Source organism: Geospiza fortis, unplaced genomic scaffold, assembly GCF_000277835.1.
Source record: "Geospiza fortis unplaced genomic scaffold, GeoFor_1.0 scaffold92, whole genome shotgun sequence".
In the NCBI taxonomy this organism is placed as follows: Eukaryota; Metazoa; Chordata; class Aves; order Passeriformes; family Thraupidae; genus Geospiza; species Geospiza fortis.
This window is the reverse complement of record NW_005054389.1, coordinates 1,196,360-1,212,248: the sequence shown is the minus strand read 5'-3', so window position 1 is coordinate 1,212,248 and position 15,889 is coordinate 1,196,360. Positions and strand designations below refer to the sequence as shown.

The window sequence follows — 15,889 nt, the reverse complement described above, 5'->3', positions numbered from 1 at the left end:
ATAAAGGCCAGGACAGTGCCCCTCTTGGCTTCTTCCTTCCCCGTTAATTTACTTTCCTAAAACAAGCCGGTGCTGCCTCTTTCTGCTGAGTGCCCTTACGGGGAACGGCTCATGGCAGCAACCACTGCTGCCCCAAAGCATGCCATGAATTTTTAACCGTGTTCTTGGATTCCTGCAGTTCATCCAATTATGGATCTTTAATACGATGGTACTTCAATAGCTGCATTAGTAGCGCGTGTTGTTAAAAGTATACTGTTATATACTGAGTAAAAATGCATTAATTATTCACTAGATTGACTGGAGAGGAATGGAAATCATATCTCTCTCTCCTGCTGCCAGTTTTGCAGCTCTGTCTTCAGCAGATGAAACAAATGAGCCAAATAGTGTCTCCCATCCATTCCTCATCCCTGATTTCTTGGCTTTCCTCTCTGAATTCCTCCTTGACAGGTGATGGTCAGAAGCACAGATCCTCATTGCTTTGCACAAGGTTGTCAACATTTGTGGGAAGTAAAATGTGCTGGAATGAGTGAGATATACAGTGTTGCTAACAGCTTTCTACAGAAGACAGAAGTCTCCAGGCTAACATATGCTTATTTAAAATATAAGAAAATGCAGTCAGGAAGGGAAAATTTTTAAAGCCTCATTGCTTCTTTGGGATTTCACATCGGTGCTGAGCAGTTCAGCTGGACCTCTGCCATTTACAATTGGGGCACAAACACAGTGGGCTAGCCTTTGAGGAAAATCATGAACTTCTGGACCAAAAGTATGCATTCCTTGGTACAAGGCAGAGGACAGGGAGCTCTGCTTCCCTCCAGAGTGCTGGTTTCACCTGGAGGCAGAGATGGCAGAGGCAGCTGTTCTGGAGTTCCTGTCTCCATGTTGGGCCATATTTCTTAGGGCAAGGAGAGGCATTCAGATATTCATTAAATACCTTCATGCTATCGTGAAATCCTCTGCATACCACTGGCAGAGCACATGCCACAACTGGGAAGCCCTACACTGTTGCATATAGGCAAAACCTTACAAAATAAGGAAGGCCCTTGTTACCCTTGTAAAATCATGGCTCAGGCCTGTTCCTTCAGCTGAGCAGAAAAGGATTATGGGAAAGTGACTCAGCTGAATTAGAGGTAGAAAAACAAATTATATAACCATTACATGTTCATATTGTTGTTTATGGTGGCTGGTTGGATTACATTTGTTGTGCTTAATTGGAATGTAACTGATAAAGGCCTAACTGCTTTAAAAGGCCTGGTTTTTGCAATAAAGGGCTCTCTCTTGCACCTGCCTGGGGACTCTGCATTGCTCTGCTTCGTTACACTACCCCAGGTTATATATTTATGGATGCCATATTTTTTCCTGTTGTTTGGATACTCCATCCTGTTCTTTAGGTACTGTGACTTTCCCAAAAGAAGTCTTTGGCCAGTTCATTCAGTGGAGAAATTCCATAAGATTTTGTTTAATCAAGGTATGATACTTAGAGCTGCATATGGACAGCCAGTATATCTAAGAGTGAGCTTAAGGGGGGTTTAAAGGGAAGTCTCCACCTAATCCTGGTGCTTTCATGCGCCCAAGATAAGCCTTGGGCTCCTGTCTCTGCTGCAGATTTCAGGATTTTGGATACAGCAAAAGCAATCCACCAAATGAGGGGAGAACATGAGATGACCGATCACAGTGCCCTTTTGCTTTACAGTATGGCATATATCTTAAAGTGAGGTCTGGCCTCTCCTGAACCACTCAAAATTCTACAGGTAATTTTCTAGGCTACAGCAGTAAACTAGAAACAGGAACATGTCATGGAGTGGAATTGAACCAAACAGGTGAAAGTCTCAGGTTGACTGAACCATATTATCACTGAATCACTGCATGACCCAAATTGAGTGAGGCTACAGCCTTGACTGAATGGCTGAAACTCTTTGATGAGTTTGATGTAAACTGTGGGAGCAGCTGGAAATTATAACCTTACTGCAGATATAAACAAATAAGGAAGTAATTACTGTAACTCATCCCTTCACCAACTCACCAAATAGTGTCCTACCCCAGAAAATTGATACAACCTGTGAAAAAGACACACTGACACACTTCTTATCCAGCATCATCCCAAGCAGTTCAGGTTAGACTCTAGAACAAACCCACTGGTTCAATCTTTGCAGAAGCACTGGCTCCAAGACCCCTGAGAACAGCTCTCAGGTACACACCAGCAGGGTTTGTCAAAAGCCAGGATAACTACATGGATACAATAAAAATCACTGCAAAAGGACGAGTTATGCCCCAAATTAGTTCAGGCAATCAGCAACTCTAAAACCATTTTGCTGGTGGTGTAGACAGCTCCCAGGAATCTGTGGCAGTTGTCCAAGAATTTTAGATGCTAATTAGCATGGTTTTACAGTACAGTCTGTTCAGCAAATCTGAGTCTTAATAAAGTCCCAAAATGTGACTGCTAGTAGCATAAAGAGCCCGTGCTTGCAGCCCTTACACACTCCTACAGACACTGACTTGAATTGGAGCCCTTAAGAAACCAGTGGCAGTTAAATGTGTAGGACTCAGCCCTAAGCAACATGAGTAGTATCTTCTCAAGCTCAGTGCATACCTGCTCTTCAGGTGGTTCAAATGTCCAATTTTCCACTACATTAGGAACATGTTTCTGCAAAGTCTGGCTTCTCACATTCTTGCACCTCTTCTGTTTTGGTCCTCCCTTGCATTCACTTTCTAGAGATGTGAGGTTTTTTCATTATAAAATCAGGCCTCATAATTCAGTAGATCTGATTCAGTCAGATGCTTAATTAAAAAATTAAACATTTCACCACATTTCTAGTATTAGCTTTTAAAAGAACATGAGACTGAGGCTTTAAAAGGCATTTCTACAGGTTTAGAGTGAGGTGACATGTTCTTTCCACACTTCATGTCTAGCTCCAACAAAGCTGTTCTGCTGCTGTTACAGCACATAAACTAACTTGAAATGAAGAAGGCTTTATGCCATCTACATTATCCAGAGATTTGGGATTCAACTAGTAACTAACTACTCTGCTTGTTTCCTAACTGAAGAGTAAATGCAGCAGACAGCAACAAGAAAAGGAAGCACTGTAATCATGTTTTTTTCACCAGATAAACCTCCACTGAATGGCAGAGAAACCCAAAGGCACAACCTCCAAAACAAGGAAAATCCTGCACAGTCATTGCTGCTAGTGCAGAGAAGTCAGAAGGGGGTAGGGTGAATTAAACAGGGGATCTATATCCTGCCTTCTGAGGTTTCTTAAGTGAAACATTTTTTTCAGATGAATCACACCATCCTTTTATTTGGCATTTGATTTGCATTGCAAAGCATTTGGCTTCCTTCTAGTATTAGGGAAACTGGATAGCAGAGAAAAGATCATTGTCTATCTAAATCACTGTTCTGCTCAAGTGTTAGATCAGCATATTATTTTAAATGTTAGGCCCATCATTTTGGTTTAGCAGGTACAAAATGTCTACACCTACTCTTGACAGCACTGCAGTATTTTTCTTAATTTCTTAGTTCCCACAGCTTGCTACACCTACTCCTTGAATATTATCAGAGTGTGCCAGTAGAAATGCATTCAATTCCTCTTCAGATTTATCCTAAATGGAAGTCTATGAAGATTTGTACTGGACACGTGGGAAAGAATTTGCAAAGGCTTTTTATAACTGACTACTTATTTAATTTTAAACTGAAGAGCAAACTGTTCCCATTGATTGCCACTGGCTTTGACTGCCATGGTATGTGACCAGATAGATTGGTGGAATGGGCAGAACTGGAATTTAGGGTGTTTACCTGACCACCTACTGGAGCCTCAGTGACTCATTTCTTCATTTCAGCCTGCTGAGGTCAGTTGGAAGTCTTTCCATCTCTTAGCTGGGCAGAAAGGCAACGTGTAGTCCTACAAAACAAAGTAAATATGGGTAACTACCTTGTGATGCACTTCAGGTTCAGTTTTGATTGGCTGAGGTGAAAATTAATCATCTGCCTGACAATGAGCTAAAGCTTAACTCTATCATGGTGAAAGTTATGGCAAGAGAAAACTTTATAGCCTCTATCTTAGCTAACTGAGCAGTGTGAAATAGGTTCCTTCTCTAAGGTAGTCATGGACCCAGTTGTTGAAGATGTCATCCTATAACATGCAGGTGCCTAAATCAGCTAGGATGTATCACCCTTTTCTTCCTGCCATAATTAGACAGAGCAGCCAGAACAGCTTAGAATAAACTCTTGCTATTTCAGGTGTTCTCAGATTAATTTTATCCTGAGAGCTTGTTCATCTTCTGCTCAAGTTTTTTTTAAAATATTCTACAGCTCTCCTTCAACTGCTAAAATGCTCCCAATGGCACCAGGATCACATCTCTGTATGATGCCATCAACTAAACATTGATACCAAGGTGCTTCAATTAACTATTTTATTGATCATTGCATGTTCCTGTAGAATTTCTAAAAGAAACTGTAAAGGTTGAGAACGTACAAGGAATTATTTTTCATTTTTCCAGAGGCCAGAAACTGACTCATCCCAGTATTTCTGATGTCAATCCTATATTGAAATGCCTTCAGATTAAATTAATGTAGCCTTTTTGAATCACCATGAGAGATAAATGTACTCAAAATACATTTTATAACAGAAATAGTAAATTACATAAAATCCATCCCTATATGAATTTGGAAAACAGTTCCTGAGATCAAACCTGAAAACCTTAACAATCAAATTAAACATTGCATGACTTTAAACTGCAGTTTGATCATCCTCTACATCCTAAAGTTGCCCAAACCCAAGACAGTGGATGAGTGACTAACCAAGGTATACCAGTCACATGTATTGTGCTTGAGAGACCAGGGACATTGGCTTTGAAGCCAATTCACATGTAGTTCCCACACAGGTGCAGAATTAAGCCCATCAGAAGTATCCTGTTGGACAAGGATCCTCAGAGGTGAGTGAGAGCTTCACTAGAAGCCTTTCTCCAGCTGAGAAGACAATGTGGATACACAGGGTCTAACAAAGCATAAGTTTTGCAGCCTTTCCCTAAGTTTAGAAATTTATGTGGTCTGTCTTTTCTGTTCCACTTTCTATCTTTACAGCAGTTGAAAGAATGAGGTCATCTTTAATTCCTTTCAAAATCAAAGGTGATTGAAATTGGCTGCTTGACTCCATTGCTTATAGAGGGACATTTATACACACAGAGAAATGGTCACACAAAAATAACATTGCTGTTTAAACCCAGAGAGGTCCTTCCAGCTCCATATTATATGGACGTTCCATAAAAGGAGGGTTTCCTAGAGATTCTGCACTTCCTTACCATGCCTTTTACCAGGATTCCTCTGTTTCCAGAGTCCTGGTTTGATTTCTTGGGCATTTACTGCAGGTAGCATTTGGTGTATAAAATACCCATCTGAGACAGCTGCATCCAAATGTTTGCTAGGCAGTGTGCTGGTGAAGTCACCAGTTTGTGTCATGGGACAATCTAACTGGGCACTCTGTGTTCTGGTTTCAGGGTTAGGCCTGTTAGGATTTTTCTCAATTGATCTTGCACAGGCAAGTGAGAAACCACTGGGCCATTTAATGGATTGCCACTTTGAACCTGAAAAGGAGAATATGTGCACTAACATCAAAAATCTAAAGATACACTCATATATGAGAAAATGATGTCAGAAAATCATCTTCCTTTTGAGAGACAGAGGACTTCCGACTATTGCTGTGAGAGCAGATGTAAGCCCACTTCTGATAGCAGTCACCCAGGTAAAAGGAGCAATTCTCCAGTTAGGTCTTGGAATTGGCTTTTTTTTCCCCTGAAGGTAGATCCAGGCCAAGTATTTACAGATGATCTCTTTGCTTTTCCCAAACAATGCAGAATATCTCTGCAGAACACAATACTTGGAAATAATCTCTCCATCTGAAGTGAGTTTGTAGTTTGGTCTGATTTTTCCAAGTACTGGAATATAGGTATCTAGGGAGAGAAAAGCAGCAAAGCAATGGGCTCTGGAGACCAAGCAACATCAGCTGCCCTCTGTGCAGCCACCTGCACTCCAGTTCCCCTGCACTGCAGCACTGCTAAGGAAGTAAATAGTGACTCATCCTTACCACTGCACAACTCGAGGTGACAGCTGGCACAATAACTGAGGCACAGTAACCCAGTATAAATTAACTTTGCATTTCACACGCTATTTGGATTGTTTGGATCCAGTCTCAGGGAGGATATTCAAAGGAGCATGGACAGGGATCTATACTTCCCTGCAAACTCTCACTTTACCATAAGAAATGTTTCTCATTCATACAAGATTGGTTTTTCTCAATAGTTTTCCCAGTCACACTTGGGGCTATGAGCATCTGCAGCTCCTTAGTTTTTCCTGCATTGCCACAAAGCTGTAGTTTTTACGCATTTTTCTGTTCTGAGTTGGGTTCCAGCTGCATAAATGGGCATTTGTCATACAGATCAGGCCAAGAAAGAGTGAGCCAAAGCAAGAAGTATTAAGGTAAATGTTATTTTGTGAAAATAGCACAGTAAAAAAAAGTCTAATTACTATCAATATATTTATTGATATGTGAAACATAATAACGATTTCTGGTTGGAAATTTCTATCAGAGGTTTTAAGCCTATGGTCCTTAAGGAAAATCTGGCTTGCAAATTATGTCCTGTTTCTTACAGAAATAGATACTAAATAAATATTGAACAGTTCATCCACTCAAGGGCTTAGATTAAAAAAAAAAATACATCCATAGGAATAAAAGGATTTAAGTTTTTAGAACTGCCAGATAATGTTTCTATTCTCAGCATCCCTAGTTGCTGTGCCTCCACCCCACTTCTCCCTAAATCCAGTCACTTCCTCTGCCCCTCAGAGTGCAATACCACTGTGGAATAACTTGCCTCCTTGAAACCTCAAAAGAGCCATAATGCAACAAGAAGTACTTGTCACAGCCAATACTGGGACCCCAACAGGGATGTAAGGCGGTGCCTGGGGAATAAGCCCAGAGCCAGACCACATCTTTTATACAGGTGATGCTTTTTTGTGGAATCACTGTGGTGTTGGATGGAAATTGTCCATTCACATGTAGGAGGGACTGGGATATCATTCCATAGGGTAGAAGGATCCAGGGGCAGAAGCTTGCTGCAAAGGACCCTGCAGACACCCCAGGGCTGAGGTGATGGGCAGCACACCCTCTCTTCAAGCTCACCACAGCTGCATTGGAGGAAACCAGCCCAGCTATTTTTTTCCCCTACTCCAGTTCCCCTCAAAGTCAAACCATGGGGAGGGGATGAAACTGGGCTGTGCATGTGTTCTCCTCAATGTGAGATGGAAACATGTCTTGCTAATGATAATATTTTTTGCCTAACAAGATGACCCATTTTTGCTCATCATTAGGAAAAATCAGGGGTTGAGTAGCAAATATGAGTAACTACATTTTACCTGAGGTTGGTTTGTCAGACATTTCTATCATCCTCCTAACCATTTCACAGCCTGTTAAATGAGCTGAGACAACACTTCATGTCACTGTTAGAATTTTAAATTAAAATTATGGTAACAATAAATAGCACCTCATGTTTTTACAGACAATTTCATCTAGAAGAATAAAAATAACTAGTTCTGCCTGGATGCATGCATGACTTGCACACATGCACATGTTTACTTTCTTATCTAAAAATCAATTTGAGTTCTATGAAGCTATTTCTAGCACTTGATTCTAACCGTGTTTGTACAGTGTCATCAAAAAGCAATAAGGATGTTTAAAGAAAAACCAGCAAACAGCAAGTGCATTTTTTATAACAGGTTCTTTAAGAAGTGAATGCAGATCCAGAGGAGAAGTTATCCAAGTCTGGTACAGAGGGACACCTGTTCAAGATAATCCCCAAATACTTTTTTGCTAACAGTGTTTGTGCACTAAGTCTGTTTTAACCAAGAAGTTAAAATCTCTGCTTCCTTTTATTCCTTTCTGTTCAGGAATGTCTTCCCTATCCATAAACAATCTCTGCAACACTAAGTCACCCTGTTTACATGAATAAGGCATTATATTTTGTGAGAGAAAACACCAGCAAAAGCAAGCCACTACCTAACAGGAAGATTAGTTTACTTCATAGTGTGGTCACTCACAACAGAGTCTTATTTTTTTTAAAATAACCCCGCTCTGTCATACAGCCCCCTTCAGAAGTGTATTAACTTCCATCTTTAAAACACCAGCCCAGGAGGGAGCTTTGAAAGATGCAAGTGGGCTATTGTTTCTCATCTGCTCTTTGCCTAAATTCTCTCTCCAAAAGTCCGTCTGTCTCACACTTTTGTGAGGGACAAGTTCTTTCACACACACATGTGGCTACACAGACAAGAAGACACTCTTGCTGAATGGATTTAAACAGCCACTTGGCAGCACCAGGCACTGAAGCACCCAGAACTTCACTGGCAGCTTTCATGCAGGCAGTACACACATTACTAATCTGAACAGGTTTTTCTCATTACCACCCTAGTCACACAATTTTTTAGGCATTCCTTTCAAATTATCTTATGACATGATGCTGCTAGGTTGGTGGAGAACTTCTTAGACAATTTTAGAGGTAATAAGTTTCATACATACTTGGCACCATAATGGTTTGTTACCTAACTGTAAAACCTTCATACCTTCTCTGGGAGTCCTCATGGGCAGCTCCTCACAACACTGACTCCTTTTGCCTTTCTTCTGCACAACCACCTGACCCCTCCTCTGCACAACACATCCTCCAACTCCCCTCTCGAGCAGCCAACCTACTCTTTTCTAACACCCATCCTTACTGGACATAGCTGTGCTCTGTTAAAGGTAAGCTTTAATTGGACACAGCTGTGGCCTATTAAGGGCAAGCCTGTTCCTAATCTTTGGTAATTAGTACAGCTGCAACTCCTCAGGGGTGAGATTGCCTTCAGCACCATCTCTTATTCTTCTACAAACCATTACATGCCACCAAGTGTACTTTACTGGCAGTCATCTCAATAGCTGGCTAGAAAGTGATCCATGGCAAACAACTTCTCCAGGCTATGCCTCTCAGGGATCTGATTTTTGTAAGGAATGAATCATTCTCTTGTTACTAATGGGTTCACCTCTGAGCATTTCTAAGCTAAATTTACTGATCTAGCCAAATAGCCTGAGTTTGGGATAAAATGTTTCAAAGGGACCCAAATCACAGGTAGCACTGCAGCTTTCATTAAAGCCTTGGAGAGAAACTGCATGGGGAATTTTGCATGCTGGGAAGGCTCACCTGAGTTTAGCATAGACATGAATCAGTTTGGAGATAGAACCAAGCCCCATTTGGATGAGATCTATTCGGGCTCTGTTCCTGCTCCTTGTGGGAGGATCCTTGGCTGCAAATTATATAAAGTTAGCAGCCATCTGGGGGCAAAAAATTTGAGGAAAAGATAGAAAACACCATGGCCCAATACATTTTTCTCCTTTGGTGAACAAATGTTCTTCCAGTTCCCAGCCTCAGATGGAGCTAGAAGTGTCTGGTCACACAGCCTTCAAGACCTACTGCCTGAGAGGTAGATGAGGATGTGAAAACATCTGTTTTCAGGAAATTTTTTACATATTGACTCTTACCTATCTTTCAAATTGTAAATATATCTATGTTTCACTGCACACGTGGCAGTGGCAGGAGCACAGTATTTCCCAAGGACTATGCCTTTTATTTATCCAATTTTTTTTACATATCCAAGGATATGTATCTGTTACATTTTCTAGAGCACAGCTTGTTTATTTGTTTGCTACCTGCATACATATCTTTAGTTCACTGCACTTTTTAGCTCCTGTGAATAAGAACATGTCATTGACTTCAGAGCCTTCTTTTGAGAAGAAGCTCCTTTGTGTGTAAAACCATTTGACAGAACCTTCTTGCATGCTCACAGCCAGGGCCTTCAAAGTGGTATTAAAGACAGTCCAGTACCTTGCTCTGAACACTGCAGATTTAGCAATTGCAAAGGGTAGAATTCATTATAACAACAGAAATTAAATTGTCCTTTGAAGGACAACAAACTCACCTCAGTTTGCACTACATGAGGCATTGCTTTAACACAGACCATTTGGCACAAAATACCAGATGTAAATAGAGGCCCATTTCTGCAGCAAGACACTGCCGAACACTTCCATAGTGAGTACCATATAGAGAAGAGCAGGGCTGCAACAAGAGACAAACAATTGCCTTGCTTTCATGCTCAGGTGAATTTCACCCCATCTAACAGATTTCTGTCCTTGCCACATGCAACCTGCTGCAGAAGAGGCAAAGGACTCCAGAAGAGCTGTGCAGCCTGTGCAGAATATCATTTTTCCTTGAGCATTGCTTGGCTGCAATGTGAAAACTGCATGTTATCAGCAAAGCTAAAACACTGGAGAAAACCAGGCTCTTTCATCTCACTACCATGTAAGAACTAATGAGTGCTCTGTATTTTTCTTCTAAGTTTGTCTCTTTCTTGTAGATTGTGTCTTCTCTTTATCCTATAGAAAGCCTGTTGGCTTAAGTGAGCCCCTCTCCAGTAACTTTGAAAGCCTCATTCATCCCCCCCATCCAGAGTCCTACCCAGCAGAAGCCTCCAGACTACTCAGTCATTCTCCCAGGACAGCAATAGCTGATCTCCCAGACCTTTACATGTAATGCAAACATCAAAGTGAACTGGTCACATGAATATCAGACAAAAGTATGAAGGAATAGAATTGTCCCTAAGCATCCAATAAAATCAATATACTTTCAGATGACATTAAAGACACGAGTCTGAACTGTCTTCTGTGTCCCTGTGTGATACTTGGAATGCAGGTACCCTGAGCAGAAGGGAATTTAATATATGGAATCATTTAATATATGACATCAATGTGAAAAGCTGCAGAGCCAAATTTTCTCAGGGAATAGAAATGACTACACTCAAGCTACAGAAAAGTTTGTAGCATTCCACTAAGTTTTGTCAGTATTCTTCTGAATCCAAGCTAAGGTTTCCCTGTTGGTTTGAATTTATTACCATTGTGTAATAGTAAACAGAGAATAAAATACCTTTTATTGCCCAAACTGACATTTTATTCCCTTCCACTTGTTTTGGTTTTGTTTTCCTCCTTTTGAAAGAACTGCTCTGTACTGTATGCTTCACAGTCTGGGTATTTTTCAGTATACTCTTCCTTTGTGTTCCTTCTGAGTTATTGCATTATCATTTGTAGAAAAGTGCCCCAAATGTAGTGGTCCTTAAAAATCATATGTTAAGATTGTTGATACAGGACAGCAAATACCAAGCAGCCCATGCCAGTAGGAACCAGAAGCAACATGGCAAATTCTCAGTGTCATTGAAGTCCCTGGCTATAGGAACTGACATGAATTTGAGATTTTACTTAAGAAAATTAAGTAATTCCAAGTCATATTAGTATGGATAATACATAGGAAATGTAATGGTATTTTCTTCATGATTTAGAAATTCTTATCTCAATACAAAAAATGCCTTAAGGACATTTGAAATTGAATTGTAATTTGAAATGAAATTGAATTTGAGTTGAAAGGACCATAAATACCTTCTGAGGTTCTGTCTTTCCAATGCTTCATTCCAACCAGCACTTGGCAATTGTTCTGCTAATTGAAACTTCAGTGGACACATGATTTTGCAAAACCCTATCATTATTCATATTGATATTTTAATTTCCAGAAAGACCAGTGACAGAAGAACTATGGGGTTTGTGCAGTTGATTTGTTTGTATGGCCAGATGTTGTGTGGAAACTTCTTTGCTTGTGCTGTTACTTCCTGTTGATCCAAAATCCATTTCAGATTATGTGATAGGATTACCAGAACAAGCAATGTTTTCAAATAAACTAAAACTGAAACACGATGAGCTCTGGATTCTTCTCTTCCATCACTTGGGCTTTACTATCAGCCATGTTATAAAGTGCTCCCCCAAAAATATTTTAGGTTTAATAATAGATTACCACCTGCAATGTATTTTGATCTTAAAGCTTCAGAATCCTCATCCTGACAGTCCCAGTGCTGTAGACAGAGGTGCTGTTAAACTGGGGCTGCTCACATAGGAGCAGGAGTGAAATGGCTTTGTTAAAAGGCTCCAGTTTATTCTCATGAATGTTACAACTCAGAGCTTGGACTTCCGACCTCTGAAGAAGAGGCCCTGGAAACTCCCCTTCCCTTTCAAAATAATCACAGTAAAGAGTGACTTGGCTGGAAGGCAAATCCCCCCAGCTTTTCCTCTCAAAAGGTGATAGTTATATTTTCCTTATCCTCCTAACTAATTGAAGGCACTCTTTTGGAAGAAAAATCAAAATGGCTGAAGTTCCAGCCATATCTCCTGCTGACACTCCTCCCCACTGCCCGTTTTCTCCTGTCTATTGGAAAATATGCTCACAGCCATTTCACACCTGAGAATTTTCATCACATATGGACTAAATGGTGCAAATCAACCCATAAGAGAACCCTTTATTCTCTACTTTCTCATAAGAGCATGCAACAATATGGGTAGAGAAGAAGAAAGCTCAAAAACTTTCCGGAGTCAGCTCCAGCCAGGGGTTTCCTATCAGGAAAATAATGAGTTTGGAGAGCCTGAAGGAAGGCTGGAAGCTGACTGCAAACCAGGCAGGATTAAGCTGCTGCAGGACCAAGGGCAGTCCTGCAGCTTGGTGCCTCTCTTGATGCTGTGACAACTCATTTGAAAACAGAGACTTGACTTCATGTATGATTTCAAAAGATGGAAGACTGACATTCAGATTGGAGTGCCCCTCAAAAGGAGGAGAAGGCAACAACTAACCAGCACCAAGAGTCACAAACTCAACACATACATTCATGTTTTCCTCCTCCCTGTTCCCTCTCCCTGCAAGCAGTGCCATTCAGTCAGTATGCTAAAATGCACCACCAAAAGCCTCTTTCCTACTGCGTGGGTATGAGTGCCAGTGGCAGCAAAATGAACATTGTTGTATCTTTGATGATTCCTGAATATATCTGCATGTAAAGGTAAAATGAATCCTCATCTAAGGCACCACTGCCACATAAATCACTCAAATACTTCTTTCAAGTTTCTAAGGTTTTTCCTTAGTTTTTACTAGTCACTTCTTACTTCCTTTCAATAAACAGGAAGACAGCAAGTATTAAATGCAGGTAAGTTTCAGCTGCTCAAGTTATGTGCATCTGTAGTTCACACTCAAGCACTGAGAAAAACACAGCACTACCCAGCATACAAATTAAGTGAGCTGAATAGGCACACCTATTTCGGGCACAGCTTTACAGAATGAGGGGACTGAGCCAAACTCCCAATCCCATCTGCATGCAGTGGTAACGGATGTGCAGCTGTGTGTTTTTCTATAACCATATATAGTTCAGGCAAACTTCCCCAAAAGTAATTCCACGCAAATTCATGTCTCCTATAAACTGGCTAGATCATGCCATGAAGACCTGTGTGGGGAGTGTGGGCGTGAAGAGGAGAGACAAAAATTTCTGATACCCCTTTTCAAAGCAAACCAGTACACAAACAAGGAAATCAGAGGCTGCTGAATATAGCCAAAGTCATCATAGTGAAGAATCCAGTTCTACACCACATAAAAAAGGCTCCCACAAACATGTCAGCATTGAGAGCCTGAAGGGCAAGTGAAAACAGAACTGACTCACCTATGTTCCTCATTTAGAATAAGAAAAATAAAATATCATAAGATAAACAAGTACAGTAACATTTAAAAAGAAAACCAGTTTTATAATGTTCCCTTTTCGATCTACCTTCAGTAAAGTGGAATCATCAGCTTTAAGGAAGCTTTAACCTATTTTAAGGTCAGATGGGACCCTGTACAATAGCTACAGACTACTACCTGAAAAAAGGCTGAATGCTATGAATATTCCACCTTCCTTGCAGCACCAAACAGGTTGGTACATGCTGTTTTCATTTAAGTAACTTTTATCCTTCTGGAAATTATACTGCAGAGCATTTAAAAAGATCTTGAAAGAGAGAGATGTATACAAATAAACAGGATAATGCCTCCCCAGCAGTTGGCAGAATTTCACAGAGTCCTACATTATGGCTGTGTCAATTTGGGCTCTGTCTAAGTGATAGGGGTAGATTCTACCCACTCCAGATTTAAATCAGAGAGGATAAAGCTCAGACATATAATGGCTGATGCACATTCTCTGCTACAAAATGCACGGTTACTGGTATGTTAAAGGGAGTCTGTTCCTATCCAAATGCTGAGAGAATGACTGAACTGGACATCTAAATGGCAGCATAAGGAATTGAAAACTGAAGACATGAGGAGCTGGATCCCAATCCAGCAAAACAAATACTTGGAGTGCAAGTAAACCCTGAGAAATCTTGAAAGAAGAATTTCTGGGGCTAAATGTTTGCCTGATTTCAGATCTAATGGGCCAAAACTATGTAGCTTAGGCTGCAGAACAATGGGCTCCTTCAAAGTCATCAACATTCTCTGTTCCTCAAGACCATGTTCCTTCTCATTACTGTCAGCAGGAGAGAGCAGGTCACCTCTTCTAAATGTGGATGAAGATTCAGGTAGCATCTCATCATGCTAAGCTCACCACACTTGTAGAGCATTGATCTGCACCTTGGAGCATCAGCACCGAATACCTGTGACATGGAGGAGGGAGGAAGGCAATGGGCACAACAGAAAGAGAGAATGGACAGTAGAGGGCAACAGCCAAGAGAATGGGAACCAAAACATGGTTACATTCTGGCAGTGTTGGCCTCCTACAAAGAAATAGTCAGGAGTCCCAAATCTGGCAGCAAACATTGTTCAAAGCTGTTCCCTCCTGACCTCCTTTCTAGGCTTTGGTACTGCTTGATGACAAAAGAAGGGCAAATCACCACATTTAGGCAAGGTAATAAAGGACAACTAACTCATGCAAAATGTTGCAGCCTGGATGGTAGCCCACACACTTCAGAGATTAGCTGAAGCTCTGAAAAGCAATTTGAGTAACTTCCTTTGATGTACCATCTGGTGAATAATTTACTGGGAATGTCTTAATCACATCAAAGGTATCTATCAATGTGCTCAGATTTTCTCAGTGTTTAAGACTCTGTGCTCAAGGAACAGACATAATAGTACAGAATTAAACTTTACTGCAGTACTCCCACAGTAATAAAAAAAAAATCTGCAGCATATTACCAGTATGGCCTCAAGGACTAGGTTTAGGAAGAGCAATATTTCACTATTACCTCAAAAAGGCTGCTACTCTACAATCAGCCTTGCTCATGTTTCCAAAAATTTATAAAATAGAGACACATCTGTGGCATAAAAAATGTTAAGAAGCACATCTCGCTATTCAGAGGGCTTATTGGCAGGATTCTCTAACATCAATCACATGGGTTTAGACCCAGAGTAGATTTAGACTAGACCTAAGGAAGAAATTTTGTGCAATTTGAGCAGTGAAACACTGGGACAGGTTTCAAGAGATGTTGTGGATGCCCCATCCTCAGAAATATTCATGGTCACATTGGACAGGGCTCTGAGCAGCCTGATCTAGTTGAAGATATTTCTGCTTATTGCAGGAGGATTGGACTAGAAGGCCTTTGAAGGTCAACCCAAACCATTCTATATGTCTATGACATCCATTTGTCATACTCTAAATGGGATTACTACAATTACTGCTTCCCCTCCCTAAGTATTGAGACTAAATTGGGGTCATATTAAAAAAAAAACAACCCTAAGTGAACAAACTAAAAACCCTTACTGGCTATTAAATAGCCAGAAAGCCCAGAATACCCCTGAAAGCCAAGGCCAGATTATACTTATTTGCATGTGCCAGTCCTGCCTTGATGCTTAAGTGCTTTAGATTGCGTTATCCTTCAGCATCACCCCGCGCAGCTCACTCACTGCTTTGCTGTGTTGACTGGACCCCGCAAAGCCCCGCCAACGCCCCCGGCCAGGTGCTCACGGCAGGCGGGTCCGGAGGAGGTCGCTCCGGCAAGGGGAG

The 15,889-nt window shown here is 41.0% G+C and overlaps 2 protein-coding genes across 2 annotated transcripts in view; one reads left to right on the top strand and one right to left on the bottom strand.

Annotated features, from left to right (window-relative positions):
* The window catches only part of RTKN2 (rhotekin 2), a 37,889-nt gene extending 33,996 nt beyond the window's left edge, over window positions 1–3,893 (bottom strand). Inside the window, exon 1 of the mRNA XM_005425547.2 lies at window positions 3,788–3,893. The gene's annotated coding sequence lies outside the window, so the exon portion shown is untranslated. The remainder of the gene's footprint in view (window positions 1–3,787) is intronic.
* Window positions 3,894–9,438: 5,545 nt separating this feature from the next.
* ZNF365 (zinc finger protein 365) overlaps window positions 9,439–15,889 on the top strand; it is a 23,740-nt gene continuing 17,289 nt past the window's right edge. Inside the window, exon 1 of the mRNA XM_014308871.2 lies at window positions 9,439–9,490. Coding sequence (XP_014164346.1) covers window positions 9,439–9,490 — 52 coding nt within the window. The remainder of the gene's footprint in view (window positions 9,491–15,889) is intronic.